Source organism: Patagioenas fasciata, chromosome 3 (assembly GCF_037038585.1).
Source record: "Patagioenas fasciata isolate bPatFas1 chromosome 3, bPatFas1.hap1, whole genome shotgun sequence".
Lineage (NCBI taxonomy): Eukaryota > Metazoa > Chordata > Aves > Columbiformes > Columbidae > Patagioenas > Patagioenas fasciata.
In genome coordinates this window covers 97,410,243-97,428,586 of record NC_092522.1, presented here as the reverse complement: position 1 = coordinate 97,428,586, position 18,344 = coordinate 97,410,243, and the positions used below count along the sequence as shown (strand labels likewise).

The window sequence follows — 18,344 nt, the reverse complement described above, 5'->3', positions numbered from 1 at the left end:
GTGGTGCCAAACAGGAACTCGCTTCCAGCCTTCATCATCTTTTTGGTCCCCTACCTCTGCCCAACAGTGACAGGGCAGGGGCTGTCTCAGGTCTTCCCCCTCTGCCTGACAGGGCAGGGGGTCCATCACCTTTCGGGGGTTATCCCCCTGGGACCTCTCTGAGTGGCACGCCAGGGCGTTACTCCACCAGTCGATCTCCTTTTCACACTCCCCAAAGGACCTCAGTGGCTCGACCTCCTCAAGTTTTGCAACCATGCTGAACAGATCTTGCACCTGCTCACACCTCCTGCAGGTGGAATGCTGGCTGTCCTCCCCCAGCAGCAGCAGGCTCTGGCACTCCCTGCAGCCGGAAACCTGAACAGTCATGGTTCCATTACGTAATATTTCTACACATAAGAAAAAAGGGAATAAAAGTATTCTTAGAATAAAAGCCTAGCTTAATAGTTTACCCTCGGATGCTGAGAACTGTCTTCCTCTCTCTGTTTTCCTAACACATAGTTAAAAAAGTTTAGTAGTATTTAGGATGAAGTGATTAAACCATCAATAATTTGTGCTGCAATTAGACTACGCTGTGACCTTAGGGAAGTTATGCTTCAAGAAATTATGACTTTGGATTTTTATGATTCTATCAATATTTGGTGTGATAGAGGTTAACAGCTCTTTACCTGTTAGCTCATATTTCATATGAGCAAAAGAAAAGGCTTTTCACTCTGATAGCAGCAAATTTAAAGACTTTCATTCTAATCTTGTAAGGCTTTAAAAATATTTCATCTTAGCCATAACTTTTTCTGTCTCATTTCCACTCCCTGGGAGAGCTCAGTCTTATTAAGGGCAATCTTTTGCAATTTGCAGGTTGTAGGCCTTCTTGGAGTTTGTCTCTTATTACTCTGATGAAGTTCTGTTTCTGAATATTGAGGATGCTTGCTTACAGGACTTTAGGTGGCACCGCACCTTTTAATAGTATTGCAAGCACCGTACCCACTACCAATATGTATTAAATTTATTACAATTTATGATGCTGGTGCATGGCTAGGGCTCTTCTTAATTCTTGGCATTTCAGTAGCATATTGATGAGATAGGAAATGTCATCAATAAGCCACAAAAATATTATTTGTGTCTGAAGTTTGTCTAGAAATGTGATAAATTACATTTCTTCTTTTCTTACCTGACATTAAGCCACTGACTCTCTTTTTATTATCCCTCTTTCTTCAACACTAAAGGTGCAACCTTCTCATGGAATCTCACCCAGGGCCTGGCAGAAACTGTTTGAAGGTGTGAATTTGTGCAGCCATTGAACCTAACAGGACAACTGTGAGAGATACTATAAGCCAATAGAAGAACGAAAGAAAGAACGAAAGAACGAAAGAACGGAAGAAAGGAAGGAAAGAAGGAAGGAAGGGAGGAAGAGAGAAAGAGAGAGAGAGAAAGAGAGAGAGAGAGAGAGAAAGAGAGAAAGGAAGGAAGGAAGGAAGGAAGGAAGGAAGGAAGGAAGGAAGGAAGGAAGGAAGGAAGGAAGGAAGGAAGGAAGGGAGGAAGCGAGAAAGAGAGAGAGAGAAAGAGAGAGAGAGAGAGAGAAAGAGAGAAAGGAAGGAAGGAAGGAAGGAAGGAAGGAAGGAAGGAAGGAAGGAAGGAAGGAAGGAAGGAAAGGAAGGAAGGAAGGAAGGAAGGAAGGAAGGAAGGAAGGAAGGAAGGAAGGAAGGAAGGAAGGAAGGAAGGAAGAAAGAAAGAAGGAAAGAAAGAAAGAAAGAAAGAAAGAAAGAAAGAAAGAAAGAAAGAGGGAAGGAAGGAAGGAAAGGGAGAAAGAAAGAGGAAAAAAAAAAAGACTGAAGTCCAAAACTAATAGCGATGTGAGGAGACCGTGGTTGACCCTGGAGGAATGTACTGATTTAGGGAGCTTTAAGTGGGGAGAAGCAGTAGCAAAATAGGATAGGAAAGTCAGATTGGGAACTGAAGATTCAAAGCAATAAGAGCAGGAAAGGATATAACCATTGATTAAGCAATCTTTATTAGAATTTGTATTAATAGATCTTTTGCAAATCTGATTTTGATCATCCTGCGTTAATAGGTCAAATTGTGAAATGAGGAATGCTGCAGAGAAATGAGGTTTCTACAGATTGGAAGAAAAAGCCTGTGAAAGCACTATGAGATCTCTGGACTTAGGATATCGCTATAGTGTATTTCCCACCAGCCATTTCAGGTACATAAATTTTGGTTTTCCTGTTCCTGAGGTACAACAATGCTATATGAAATAGTTTTAAGATGCTAATATCTGGAAAATGTAAACATGCATGCTTATACAACAACTTCAATTGGTTAAACAAAAAAAAAACTAGAAATTTATCTCTCTCAATGCAGTCTAAGATAGATGTTTTCCAAATAATGTATTTCCATTAGATATTATTCTCATAAATTACTTTTTTACAGGAATTTCCCAACATTTTCTGTTTCATCATTTCCAGATTATACTAACCAATATCAGAGTCCTCCTTCTACAAATGTTTGGTATGCATTGCTTGCTGAAACTCGTTCCACTCATTTGAAACTATATAGTTTCAAAATGACATTTTAAACCAGAGGAAGAATGGAACAGAGTGGGCATTTTTCACATACAGCATAGTTTTTCTTAAAATATTTTATCAAGGATGTTGAGGTATAATAGACACTTTTCTGTCATCTAAATATATATATATTTCAAATTCTTTTTACTTCATGTTTTCTTCTCTTTTCTCATGTTGAGGATTTGGCCATTTTTCTGCAGACATTGCTGAAGCACCTCATTTCTGGTGCTGAAGCACCCCACTAGGAAAAAACTCTCCACAGAAAGTGTTGTGAGGCATTGGAACAGACTGCCTAGGGAAGTGATGGAGTCACCATCCCTGGAGGTGTTTAAAAAGCATTTAGAAGAGGTTCTTAGGGACATGGTTTAGTACAAGATTTAGGTTATGGTTGGACTCGATGATCATGAGGGTCTCTTCCAACTGAAATGATTCTATGATTCTATATATCTCTCTAAATTCTGTGTTTGTATATATCACTTCAATTATGTGCCAAAAGAAAAGTTAAACTGTAAGTTGATGCAGTAGAATATGATTTAGCTAACTTTTTCATACTAAATCAATATTATAATGGGTATAGTTGTGTTCTTTTTTTTTTCTCTTTAGCAGAAAATGTCAGTATTTTCTTTTAAAAAGTGTAATGTGAGTGTGCCAGGATGAGACAGATGCTTAATATATCAAGGACCAATTATTTTATACTTCTGACCCAGACTTGAGGTCGAGCTCTCTAAAAAGGGAAGCATATATCTGTAGTAGGAAAATGTAAGAATTTTTTCTTGGTTTTCACTTGCCAGCAAGATAGAGTCAATTTACTCCAGCATGGAAAGTGTGTAGATTACTTTCCCGTTAGTAACAACTCACACTCCAGCATAGGCATAAAGAAGGATGTGATAGGCTGTTGTAGTCATAAATTGAAAGAGTTACTGTTGCAAAATTTTATACCAAAAGCTAAAGGTAAGAGTTAGAGGGGTGGAAATTCAAGACTGAAACTTAGTGGGAAAAAAATTGGACCAGCTTTTCTGAATTGGATGTTTTAAAAAGTAGGTGGATAGAATCATAGAATCGTTCTGGTTGAAGACCCCCTCAGGATCATCGAGTCCATCCATAACCTAACTCTAGCACTAAATCATGTCCCTAAGAACCTCATCCATACATCTTTTAAAAACTTCCAGGGATGGTGACTCCACTTTTTCCCTAGGCAACCTGTTCCAGTGCTTCACAACCATTTCTGTGAAGAATTTTGGGAGAAGAGACCAACACGCTCCACACTCCTTTCAGGTAGTTGTAGAGAGCAAGAAGCTGTCCCCTCAGCCTCCTTTTCTCCAGGTTAAACAGCCCCAGCTCCATCAACCGCTCCTCATAGTTGCAATATTGTGTTAAATAGAAATGTAAATAAATTATTTTTCTTTATAAAGATCGAGAAAATAAAATGCTGAACATTGAAAGCTATTTTAAAAATAAAAATAATTTCAATAATTGCTCCTGTTCTTTTTGTAATGTGCATAATCTGCATAAAATCTTCTGAAAGATAAAACAGCAGAAGAAAATGAAGCAGAGCTCTGTAACATTCTGTACATTGAGAAATCATGAGATAAGGAAGTGCACCAGAGCATCTTGCTGTTTTGGTATTTCATTAAACATGCATACTGTGAGCAAGAGTAAAGAATATTTGTTTACTGATATGTATGGAAAAAGACAGCATAAGCACTATTTAGTTGCTGCCATTGTACTCAATAATAGATGAGGAAGGAAGTCTCAATTTTATAAGGCAAACAGGATGGTGCTTATTTAGAATACAAACTCTTAATTCATAACGATATATCTCTCCATTTAAAAATTAACACAAGAAACAGACTAAAATCTAAAATTTTACAATCTTAACTTTTTTAAATAAAAAAAATCATAATTAGTATTTTGTTAGTAGGCAATTAAAGAATAATAAAAAAGTAACTGTACACATACATATATACATGCAGAATCTTTATAGGAGACAATGACTTTGTGCTCATGTTTAATTGTTTCAGAAATATATCAAGCTTCCTTCTGTGTACTGTTTTCTTCATGAAGAGCATAGATATGTTTAGAAGGAAGAAAGTTCATTTACCATCTATTAATAAATGCCTAAATAGCTGAAAGGGATGGACTGGCATTATAGAGGTCAGTACAGAACTGAAGTTTAAAGATTCGATAGGTGTGTATTAGGGCTATACTACCAAAAACAGGAACTAATCTAGAGGAGTCAAGAAGTGTTAAAACTGCCAGGGACAGGGTGAAAGAGGAGATGACAGGCATTTATCTGTTTTTTTGTTGTTTTGTTTTGTTTGTTTGTTGTTTTTTTGTTTTGTTTTGTTTGAACCCACTTTTTCTGAATCTGCCACTTGTACCATGCAGAACAGTTGAGAATGGAGACTCTAGAAATTCCTGCGGAAATGGTGGTCTCCTTAGTTCACTTCTTGATTCATTTTTCATAATGCTGAAAGCTTCAGTTGCTCTTTTAGTTTCTCCACAGACTTTTTTTGCCAAAGAAATATTTTTAATTGCTAAAAGATCTCACTAAAAATCTTGTGTCTTTCACACAGTTCCTTTCCTTCCCCTCGGTCAGCTACAAGTTCCATAGAACAACCTCGCAATAATTATTTAACTCCCTTAATGAAATGCATACAAATAGTAATAGAAATAGTGTGGATTTTTTAACAGACAAAGATTTAGTGGAGAAAATCTGACAGTCTGGAAGGTAGGAATTGTAAATCATTTGGGAATACAGTCAAAACCAACGGAAGTAGTATAAATCTGGGAACCTGGAAGATACAGGCGTACATAATGAAGGGTGAAGAGGAAGGAAGGGTCTACTGTAAGAAAGTGTATTTAGCCTACTGTTCATAAATATTATTACTAAAGAAATTGTCATATTTAAAGTATGTGAAAACAGCATCTCAATTACTGTTCATTCCTCAAGCATGAAACAACTATTAAAATATGACTAAAAAGCGTATGTCCACAGACTGAGAATGTTGCCTAGGCAATAAAATCACTTTAGTTTGGGGAAAATTAAAATGCCAGACCCTTTAATGTGCCTTTTGTGCCTTTCTCCTGTGTGCACATATGCAGAATGTACATTATTGTTCTTCATAGCACCAGGACTTGTCCCTGCAAACGCTTTCCAGGCTTGGACTTCTTTAGTATTCATTTAGTGACAGTTATCCCAGATGGAGAGCTAACCAGCAAGTGGCTTATATTTTGTATTATATTTTGTTATGCTGTGCAGAACACAAAAAGACAAAAAAGACCAAAACGAAAGAAAAAAAACAAAAAAAGAGCAATATTTGAAACTGAGTATTTCTTACATTATATACATATTTAGGACTAAGCTGTTTTTAGATTAACATTTCTCAGCTGAATTTTAAAACCACTTAATATATTCTATTAGTGTCTTTAAACATGAAAATTAGAAATAATCTTATAATATGAATCTTACGTGACAAATTGCTAACAGTTTTTCAGATACTAAATTTGTTCTACAAAGACCTTAAAGTGTAGATACTTGTTTCAAAGGACATTTCAGACATAACATAGCAAGAACATACATGAGACCAGGGAAGTATATAGTATCAGTAGGTATGAGAGTTATTAATTTTAGGAATATCTCATGCAGTTGTACTGTAATTAAGGTAGAATAATATATATTCATAAACCACAAAAACTCAGATTAGTTTAAAACTTTTGCAGTCTTACATCAATGGTCTTTTATCTGTTTTTCCTTCATTATTGATATATCTCTGTGACTGCATTTGAGTGAAAATGGAACAGCAAGGTTCTTGAATAGTACTCAGCACCAGATGCATCAAGAAACATGTATCAAGAAACAAAATATCTTTGTCCTTAGTAATCAGAATCAGGGAACTGGAAATACGTCCTTAGTAGGTTTCTCTTTCATATCACTAACTGAACTACATCAAGATAGATATGACACTGAGATACAAGTCAATATTGTCACACAGTGAAGCTACATAAAGCATCTACTTATTCACCTTTAAAAACCCCCAAAAATTACTTTTGTTGATATCTGCCAGTGCAGTGCTAACTAGCTGCTTCCTGCATTATTAAATTCAGTTCCATATTATATCTCTGCCCACAGGAAGATTGTCAGCAACAACTGTCTAAACTTAGTCTCCTTGCTGTGATGTCTTTTAGGGCTTGGGACAATACGCAGAATTTTTTGGAAGCATGAATGCTGAGTTTCATTTAACTATTATGACATGCACTGTTATGGACTGGTAAGAGTTAAACTATTTCAATCACTTGGCACATTTTGTCTGGCTCTGTTAAATGGACCACTGAATTTCTAGTGGGCACAAAACCAGACAAACATATGGAGAACATTTATAGGCAATCAGTACACATGCACATAATTTGAGTATCTCAGCTGACTAATGAGGGACAGACTTGAAGCCAGAGATTTCCAAGCTGTTGTCAATACTGAGATCACAAACTGCTGTTTCAGAAGACTTGTCCTTTATAAATATATTGGCCCAAGTAGCTTAAAAGCAACCATGTGTTCATATTTCTGTCAGGGTTCATAAGGTTCAGACTCATTAGCGTTTTATTTTAGATCAGAACTACGCTTTTGACGTTAATTTCTCAATTGTCCTCACTTAACTGTGCTTTGCCTCACATCACACAGTGGTCTCAGTGCACACAAACCTAATTACTTTTGAAAGAAACTGAACCAGAAGATGTGCTTCGAGAGTCCTCTTAGTGCTCTCCAGTCAGTAATGAGTATTTAGTCCACAGGACTACATACACTATGCTAGAACAAGTCCAAAATAGCAAGTCCCTGCCCCAAAACATGTACACTGCAGCCAGGCCTCGGCTCCAGTTGTTTCATACTCCTTCTCCTATATAACTACATTTAGGAGGGTCCATTTACAGACTATTTTTTAAGTAAGAAAAGCAAAGAAATGTGATCTAACATCATCTGCAATGTGTAAAAGTCTGATCCTGTTCTGGCACAAGTCAATCTTAAATGTTTTTTACTCTAAGGCTGAACCAGAAGAACCTGAACTTCCTATCCTTCTATACTCATTTACACTCAAGTGAAGTGGTTGTTAAATAAATTACTACTGCATTTTTGTATGGGCATAATTTAGTGTTAATTTTCTCCACCTAAATGATTTGTAGAGGTGTGAACCACCTTTTGATCAATTCTTAATGTATAGTATTTCTGCAATGCAATTCTAGGGCTCCATTATATGAGTTTTTTTCTGTACCTTTACATAATTCTCATATAAATTTATATCACTGTAGTGAAAGGTATATATTAAACTGTAAGTGGCTTGGATCAGATACAGGAATCAAGCTTCTTTATTACAGAATCATAAAACAGTAGACACTGGAAGGGACCTCCCCCATTCACATGGGGGTCAGCTACAGTAGGCTGCTCAGAATCATGTCCAGTTGGGTTTTTGATATCTCCAAGGATGGATACTTCGCATCTGGCCAACCTGTTCCAGTGTCCAATCACTGTTACAGCAAAAAGATTTTCCTTACATTTAAATGAACTTGTCAGTATTCCAGTTTATGCCCTTTGCTTCTTTGACTGGGCACCACTGTGTGCTGAGAAGAGTCCAGCTCTTATTTACTTGCTGATGTGCTGCATGTGTTAATATACAGGTACTTCAGATCAGCACCCAGTTGTGTGCATTTCTCAGAATGGTGCAATTATGCTGTCCTGTTGGCACTTCCTTATTTTTGTGTACAGACTGAGGTGAGCCCTCTGCAGCCCTAGCCTGTTGATAGGGAAGTCTATCTTGTCTACTCTGCCTGCATCCTTTGCTTGACAACCTAGTCCACCACATCTTCACTTGATTTTGGTTGGCAAACCTGTTGGCAAAGATACCGTTGTCCCATCTGATCAACTGGATCCCATCTCAGCCTCAATCCTGAGAAAGGATCCCATGGTTCTGAAAGATGGAACCCTGTTGTCAACATCAGGTACGTGACCAGTTGTTGACCAACAGGATTTATCCACAACTCCTCAAGCCCTTTCTCTCAGTGGTGAAATCAGGGACAAAACCATCAGTACACCTCATCTGCTACCAGAGCAGTTAACCTGTTCTATATATTCACTAAATTAAAAAATCCAATAAAATTCATTATTCCTAGTTTCTTTTACATCTTGGTTTCAACTCCAGAGGAGTTCAGAATAAATTCCCTAATATGTTCTTCTTCTATTGTTTCTACTAGATGAAGTCCTGTAATTTCTTAATAATAATACTTAAAAAAACACAAACAAACAAACAACCAAACAAACCATAGAATTAATGGGCATTTCCCTAATTAGAAGAACCATTTGGAAAAATGGGAGAAAACACAGGTGAAATGTGAAGAAGTATTTTATGTCTCTTCTTATATCTCAGTCATTCATGTTCCTCTCCAGACACTCCATGGTTCCAAGGAGCAGGTGTGAATGAGTGAAAAACAAACATGAAGTTTAGTATTCAACCCAGGGCAATTGCAGTGCTATTTATACTGTAGACTACATTAAAGAGAATGGACATTAAAAATTATGGGACTTTAAATCTCACTGTCATATCAAGCAGTTTTGCTATTTGCCTGGAAGAGAAAGGCAGCAGCAGCAATTAAATAACTTTTTCCAGTTATCATTGACAGAATAGAGACATCTGCATTATTCTTATGGGATTTCTTTCTGTATTGGTGAAATCTCATCTTGGCAGGATGTTAGTCAGCAGATGATGACAAGAAATTGTAAGAGCAAAAGTATGCAGTATTATATATGGAGCACTAGTGACAAGAATAAAATTTTATCTTTACTTTTTGCATTAAAAATAACTGCATTTATTTCAGTGAGGTAGTGCTTATCTTAAAAAAAAAAAAAAAGAAAAAAGAAGCAGGTTCATGATACACAGATGTTGTAAGTAATAAGTAACTGACAAAACTAGAAGTCAAATCATGGACTATAGATGAAATAACACAATTGTAAACCATTCAGAAAGAATTCTTAAAACACAATTCTTAAAGAACAAACATGCAACTTAAAATCTCCTGTGAGTGACAAGAGAAATAAGCAACATGAGATTGTGAAATGAACAAGTAAGGGTTTTTTTTCAATTATTTTTGGGTTAATTTTTTGTTTTACAAACTTCTGGGATCGATCGCAGGCACAAGTTCTTTATCCAACTGCTGACCCATTGGATTAATGAATCACACATTGGTAGAACTTAAACCTGCTGTAAGAGTGAAAATAGATTAAAACCATAATGATTTATGACAAAGTCTTTACAATCTGACTGCTTGGTGCTAAAGCTTGACGTTTAAGAACCTGGTATGAAAATAATATTTTTGCACAAAACAAAAAACATTTTACTGTATTACTTGGCTGAACAATAGTAGCTTAACAACTTACTATTCAGACATGTTAATTTTGACATAAAATACCAGTAGTTACTGTGAGGGAAACTGGAATTGTGGAAAGTTAAATGCATTTTTATAATTTTATGCCTCAGAACGTGGTAGGTACTTCTCAGAAATAAATGAAGAAGCATTGTGTCCTCTTGTGCTGGGAGCTTCTAAGCACAAAACGGGAGAAGTGGAACCAGGAATCAATTATTAGCTAGCTATATGCAGATTCATTAGTAACCAGAACACAGCCAGCCTATGTTATTTGTTAAAAATGCTTAGGCAACAAGATGTCCCAGGCCATTTGATGTTAAAGCTAGGAAACAAGCTCTGACATTATCTAATTTACTATTTTAGAAGTAGCCAATGAGTCTACATTAAGATGGTGAAGTTTTTGTTTCAAGTAATCCATTTTACCTGTAAACATTCTTCTATACAAGTGAACCTGGAAAAAAGTACTGGACTGAAATATGAGGAAAGTGATGTCTGACTAGAATAGAATTAATCTGGGAGGAAACACAGTTTATTGAGACATTCAGGGAATTTCTGGCTGGTGTTGAAGCTGTACTAAAACAAACAAAATAAGGCATTTATGCAATATATCAAGTCTTTTCATTAGTATAATCAGATTCAGAAATTATTCAAAATGTTAACAGACACCTCTAAAAAAGTTAGTTTGGCTTTATTTAGGTTTGTGGTTTTTTTTTTTATCTTTGCAGCCCTTGCACTGAACCACTAAATGTCAATAGAAAACAGGTATTAAGGCAGAACTTGAACTGATAAGGGAGAGTAATTAGGAAATAGTATGAGGCTTTCACCATTATTTTGAAAGGTAATTTTGGTTAAGAGTTTTGATTTCAGTCAAACTCTAATATGATGTAATGTCTTATTTTCACAATTCCCTCCCAGTCCTACTGAAATCAGTTAGTGTGTTTACTCACTGAATGAATGTAATGTTTTCCCAGTGCTATCAGAGTAAAAAAAAATAGCTATTATAAATTAATTTTGAAAATTACATTTTCTGGGCAGTATATCAGTATATTCAGGTTTTCCAAATAAAACACAGTATAATCAACCAGAGTATATTTTTAGTTTGAAAAGTTCTCTCTGAAAGAGCATAGATTAGATACAAAGATAAGAACAATTGGCTGTTATGACAAGTAACTCAGTCTCAAATGTAGTCTAGAACCTGATAAATTGTCAGGGCTCTTCCTCAGCTAACTCTTTTCCATTTTCATAAGTAAAACAGTCTAAGGAACAAATAATAATAAATAAAGAAATAAATAATACTGCAAAATATGAACTAATTTAAAACTCTTTAAAGGGACATCTTCTTTGCTTTTTTTTTGGAAATATATATTCTAAAATACAAAATTTGCCTAGCAGGACTTGGTTATGGTCCCTATTAGTTAAGTTAGTTAAGTTTTCAGTCCATGTATTGCTTTATCCACTAGCTCAGTAGTCCAAGACAGAGGAGGGAATTATTTCACTAGACTTTTTTTCAAAATACTTTTATTGAAGGGTTATAAAGACACTGTTCATTTTTTTTTTTTTTTTCTAAATAAATATAGCTCGAAGACTAAATATATCAGGAATGCCAAGTCAGATCTTCAGGGCAGCACAGTGAGTTGTATTAGCATTATTCATTTGCAGAACTATGGTTGCAGCTGCTAGTTTCTTAAGTTTCTCCAGTTGCTGCATAGCTCTTTTCTGGGATGTGTAATTGGTAATCTGAAACCGATTTGTCAAACAGCACATTCACAATTCCAGCACATGTATTTTCTCAGTGGAGTCAATGCATAAGTTTAAATCCAGTACAACTCAACTTGAATTTATGTGACCTGGGAAATGCTGAGAGATTATTGTTTGCTATATACTGTATGTCATTCATGGTATGTGGCCTGACCTTTAGTTAAACCGAAGTACTGTTTCAGACCAATTTCAGTGGTAAAGCTTGTTTGCTTTATTGAGACCTTAGAGAATTTCCACTACCACAGAAATCTGGCAATTTTTCATTGATTCAGGCCTATCTGGTCTTTATTCTCATTTCAAGTGTCAGACCATCTGCTGTCATTAGCCAGGAGGCAAAGTCTCCTGAGTATCTGTTACTTCATCACACATTGAGCATCTCTGGATGTTCTAAAATAAATTTGAAGTTTTGCAGATTATTCTTTATCTTCTCACTATTTACCAGAAAGTACTGGAGACTCTGTTTTAAATAGAAATGAATAATGGGTGACAAATTAAGGAAATTATCTAGGTTAGTTCAAAGACCTGACGTAATTTCTTTTGGGTAACATAGGCTCTTCACAGTTAACTACTACTTTGTACCTTAGTTCTCAATGTCAGAGTTCCTTCCAATTAATCCTCCTTTCACAATTTATTTAATAAGATAACCTACTTGTGGATTATGCTCTTGAAATATGATCTGTGGAACAGATTTCCTATCTGTTAACTCTGAATATTTTTTTCTATTTAAAAATTTCTAAATTTTAATAGCACTATCTCTCCATCCTTCACAAAAACCTTCCCTACAAAACAGAATGTAAGTTCCTAAAAGACCAGAATTACTGAATTTCACCTCGTTATGAGTCCTTATTTTCTGCCACTTTGAAAGCAGAAACTGAACAAGTAATCATTGAGGTTTTTAAGTTGAAATTGACAGAATCTTCTGTTATTGTGTGGGGAGCTCAATTCCATAACATTTTGGTGAATGGAAAATAACAGTGTTTTAAATCAAGTAGTGATAGAGAATTAACCATGAGGATGATATGGGATTGCAGTAAAAGAGCTATTATACAACTATAACTTTACCTACAGTTTATTTTTTTTTGAAATTTCCTATGTGATTAGAATACAGAAACAATAGCTTCCAGAAACAAAGGTCTGAAGAAACATCTATTACGATTTGCTGCATGAATATCCATATACAGTAAAGTGTCAGGATTTGCATTTATTTTGACATGTAGAACAGTACAAGTGAAAACTAAAGTCAGAGCTACTGTAGAGCTATTATTATTATTTTATTTTTTTTTTTAATGCAAATACCCCCAAACAATATTTTATGTTATATGGACTATGGGCTCCATCTGATCTCGTATGAAAACTACTAAGGATAACATCTAAATTTTATGTAATACTTTGAATTAACTATTTTAACTTTTTTTTTTTAGAAGAATTTGAAAATTACTCTGGGTAAACCCTTCCTTATCATAAACACGACCGCTTACTGTTGACTAGCTTGTATTTTGATCTATCAGTTTGACTGAACAATTAAAAAAATTCTGATTCAGGTAAATCTGAGATTTCACACTGTTTTACATAGGACTGGCCAAATGTTTCTTATTACAGTGAAAACAAAATCAGTTACTTAGAGTTTAATCAGGAATATGTCATAATTAAAAAAAAAAAAATAATGGATTTCTGAAGGAAGGCATGTATTCTAATAGTACTAGGAGTATTAGCAACTTTTCATTTTTCCTGGCTTATGTGACCTAATGAAGGAAGTATCTACTCTAATTGGTTCCTCTTACTCATGTCTCAGATTAGTTGCAATAGATAAATACTTTTTCTTCTATTATACTTCTGTAGGAAACACTTTATAATTTGTCACATATTGTTTAAGATAGAAGGAAGTTGATAGGTTAGTAAGATGACTTTTCTAGTTTTTAAAAATCATCTGTTAATGCTGTATGTCTGGTTGTCAACACTTAACAGTCTATTTCATTAACAACACATATGACTAATATAATGCCCAGCCATCTTGCTATATGAAAAAATTTGGGAACTGAATAAACAATAAATGTCCCAAATTGTATCTGAGAAAATCACACATTGTTTTTCGAGTACTCAGTTGTAACTATTTGCCCTTACATTTTGACATACAGTTTTGGAGCACTCAACTGCTAAAATCTTGAGAATAGAATTGCTGGGTCTCTGCTTCTCTCTCTAGTTAGTTAGGTAAAACATGTTGTGTTTTTATCCTTCTTGCTGCTGCTCACTGTCTGTTTTATATTAGCACTGAAAATACTTTCTTGGGGGAATCTTATGGTATTGAGAATCTTTATCATAGAGAAACCTTAAAATTCTGAATATGCCACCTAGAAAGAAAGACTAATCCTTTCTGGTTCTACCAGAATGAAGGGGGCCATGTCCTTGTTGGGACTGACCGACATAAACACCTTACATAAATATTTCACAGACAGATTTTACAAACCAGACCTTTTAACACATCAGGAGCTTAATCTCAAACCCAGGTTTTGTGATTTCCCCATATCAAGTTTAACCAACTCCCTTTTGGAGAATTCTATTCTGTAGAAGATGTGGTTGCTATGGAGTTAATTTTCTTCATTGCAGCCTGTATGGTGCTTTGTTTTTGATTTGTGACCAAATCAGTGTTGATAAGACATCAACATTTTAGTTAGTGCTGGCCAGTTTTTACACAGCATCACGGGCTTTTATTTTTCCCACTCTGCTCCCTCAGCAAGTAGTCTGGGGGTGCACAAGAAGCCAGGAAGGGATGCAACCACAACAGCTGACCTAAACTGACCGAAGATATATTCCACGCTGTTTAACTTCATGCATGGTAGAAAGAATGGAGGGGTGGTGAGTTTTGAGAAGGTGGTCATTGCTTGAAAACTGGCTGGGCATTGGTGTACACATGGAAGGTGGTGAGTGATTGCCTTTGTATCACTTGATTTTTTTTTTTTTTTCTTTCTTCTTCCCCTTTCCTTTGTTGATTAAACTATCTCAACCCTCAAGCTTTCTTCCTTTTGCCCTTCCTACTCTCCCTTGCCCAATGGAGAGGATACAATGAAAGAGTGAGTGGCTGTGTGGTGCTTAGCTGACAGTTGGGATCAACCCATTACTCAAGAGGAATTTTTTATGCCTGTATTTGCTGATTCATTGTTGAGATAATATGGTGATCTAGTTTTAAGGCTCTATATTATACCACATTACAAATATCAAAGAGGAAGAAGATGTATTGCTAGTTTCATTCCAGCAGTGCTGATTGTCTCATTTTGACCTAGAAAAATGCATAAAAGGTTTTTGAGTTGCCGGACTGCAGAATGGAACTTAATAATAGCATGAGACTAGCCAATTAATTATTCTTGAGCCACCAGAGGGCCTAATATGACTGACAGTGGCTTCTGCTGGTAAATAGTAGCTCTTGAGTGACTGTAATTCTCAGAGGCAGAAGAAAATTGAAGCCTCCTTAAGCTGATGTGTTTTTCCTCTGTATACTTCATCTATATCGATCTCAACCCATGGTCCAATTGCTTAATGCAACCAACTGCCTACAGAGACAAGGTAAAGGCTGTGAAGTGTATGTAGCAGTTAGAGTGTATATTTGAATTCTTTCTCACATTAAGATCTCTGGTCCTTGACTTATATAATAAGGCTAATGTAATATATCTTTGGAAGAAAATTGTCTTTGATGGAAACATCATGAAACTCCCGAGGTTTCCATCTGTTTATAAGTTTCTGATTGTATCTCAGTTGCTCCCCATTCCCCAGTTTGTTAAGTTTCAGAGGAGAAGGAGGAGACCCTTTAATGTTAAAAATTCCTTCTCTAGGGGATTGTTACTTCAATATCCCTTCTTTTACAGTTGCTCTGGCTGAAGAAGAGCAAATGAGACTTCTGCCATTTTAGGAATATATGTTAATTCATTAATCCTCTTCCCATTCTTCACTAAGATATCTTAGTGTATAAAATGGCCTCATTTGATGTGGATGAAATTCAATGCTCTTTTATACTGAATACAATAAAAGCAGAAAATTGTATGTGGAATAATAAAGTTGCATATGAACTGAATAATGCAATCACATACTGAGTCTTTTATGTCCCTTTCTGGATTCAACTTAAAAGATGAACCACATGAAAGTTATTTCAGAAACTTATATCAGAAATTTTAGTTTAAGTAAATATAATATAGAGAAGAATAGAGAAGAAGAAAGTATAAATATTGAATAGCAATGCATTATTATTGCTATAGCAAAATAGAACTATGAGCAATTCCCTATTTCTTGTCTTAAAAATATGCTGATACTAACTTCCCAATTTAGCAGAGCCCATTCTATATTTACTTTTTTTTTAAGTATTAAATTACATTACTATCAAAAATGCCAAACAACAGTCTTCTAATAAAAAAGATACTGAGAATTTATTATCTGTGTATTAACTAACATCAAAATGAACATTTTAGTATGAACACTTACTGTAATGTTGACAATATAGGTAAACTACATTGAGAAAGCTATTGAGGTCTGAAAGAGATCAAATCCAGGTCCAAAATGACACCTTGCTATTAAGTTTCTACAATATTTATTTTCTGTAGTTAGCAACTGAATCCACATAGATTAGATTTTTTAATGTCAGGCTTTCACTGAAAGAGTCAGTCTGCACAGATCTCACTGATTTACTGCATCACAGTCCATTTAAAACGAAATGGCACAGATCTGTGACAAATAAGATGAGAAATGTAGAGGTACTACAGGACAAAACCAAACACAAATGAATCAGGAAAACAAAATCATGAAAGGCATATAAAGAAAAATCTAAAACAGTGTTAAAAATTGCAATAAGCTACCATTCTTTCTGGGTTTAAGTTTGCCTAAATTAAGAACTCCCCCTGGATCAATATTACAACTCATTCAGCGAAGATCTAGCAGACATTACTGGTGGAACAATATGTTTATTTTATAAAGAACCCATAATTTTGTCCATTTCTGATATCTTATTTTTTATGGAAGGAAGCTGTTTAAACTTTTGCATATACAACTCAATTTCCTCTGTCTCAGTTAAAGCATCAGCTGCATCTGATTCTAGTACCTGAAATGTCTACAGATACCACAAAATCTCATGGAGGATAAGACGCTACATGTCTTGTGAGCATAAAATTAATCTCTGGAATGATGTCTAGCCTGATTTTAAGATGGTGGTATATGTCCAGTATGAGAGCTTGAAATATTAATTACAGTATACTGGTAAAAATATATACATTTTCAATAGTATCCAAAGACAAGAACAAAAGTGCCACAAACTCTCTTGTTTCCATATCAAGCGTTTAATTTTGTTCAAGGCATTCACTAGTTCTGGAAGTAAATTCACAAAAAAATTTCTCTAATGCATAAAATGTTCTAACTGTGAAAAGAAGAAACAGCTCTGGAAATCAGAGTAGAGAATTTGAGAAAATCCTCTTGAAGCATGTAACTTCTGCTCAAGTTTAGGAAAAAGTGATAGCTGTGGGTTACCACCAGGATTTGTCAGAAAGAACTGCAATTTTTCTATGTATGAACTAAGAGGGAAAAAAAGGGCAAAACAACAAAAACAAAGGAACAATGCAGAAATGCACTCATCCCTCACACACTTCTGGGCTTCTGGGATAGGATTCAGCTTGAAATGCAGACACCTAAACATGGGTGTCTGCTTCAGCATTGATGCAGCTTAGCTGTACAGTCAATGGTACCTACAGGGTAGTTCAGTTCATTCAAAGTAGACACCTACAAGACAGGCAGCTGAATCACTGACTGCATCAGCAAGGATTCTAGCAGCTTGGGTGGGTGCTTTGGATTTCAGGAAGAAAGCTTAGCAACCGTTTTAGTTAAAAATGTTCTCTACTAACCAGATGTAGATCAACACATGTAGAATTGTTTTCACAAGAGTTGATTATGCAGTCATCAATGTCCTGGTCACATGTCAATCCTGCGTATCCTGGGTTGCACAAACAATAGAAGCCATCGACAACTGTAACAGACATAGTATTTTAGTACTAAAAAGGTTTTAGAATAACAGCTGAATGTAGTAAAATCAAGTAACTTACAGCTATGCCTACCATCTGGAAAATATTTAGACTGGTTTTACCTAGAATATGTGGACTCATTAAAAAAATGAAATAAGTGATATGCTATATCTCAAAACAGATTTTTAATATGAAAACAAATTACTGTACTGCATGTTACTGAAACAAGTCAAATATCTTGGCATACTCATTCCTAGCTTCTGAAAAGTAATGGTATTTTATAAGCTAATGAATAATTTTCCTTCACAAAGCTGTACACGAAGTACATAAGATTTTATCTTTGGTATTGTGCCTAAATGAGATGGGGCAGTTAAACATTTAATTTGTTGGCTTGTTTTTGATAAAGAATGCCTCATATTATACCACTATGTTAAAGGAAAACTTGCCTGAGTTGAATTTGACAACTCAATCCATGTTTCATTTTAATCTTAACTAGCTAATGATATTGAATCCTCTCTCTTTTTCATCATTGATGATCAAAACAGAGAGGAATCTTTAGACTGCTACGTCTTATGACAGCAATGTTTCAACTTCTTGCAGGTCTGCATTTGTTCTAATCTCAAACAGGTCC

At 35.3% G+C, this 18,344-nt stretch overlaps 1 protein-coding gene across 1 annotated transcript in view; it reads right to left on the bottom strand.

The window, feature by feature from the left end:
- The window catches only part of EYS (eyes shut homolog), an 870,143-nt gene that overhangs the window by 504,186 nt on the left and 347,613 nt on the right, over positions 1-18,344 (bottom strand). The window contains exon 23 of the mRNA XM_065834576.2: positions 17,597-17,718. Coding sequence (XP_065690648.2) covers positions 17,597-17,718 — 122 coding nt within the window. The remainder of the gene's footprint in view (positions 1-17,596; positions 17,719-18,344) is intronic.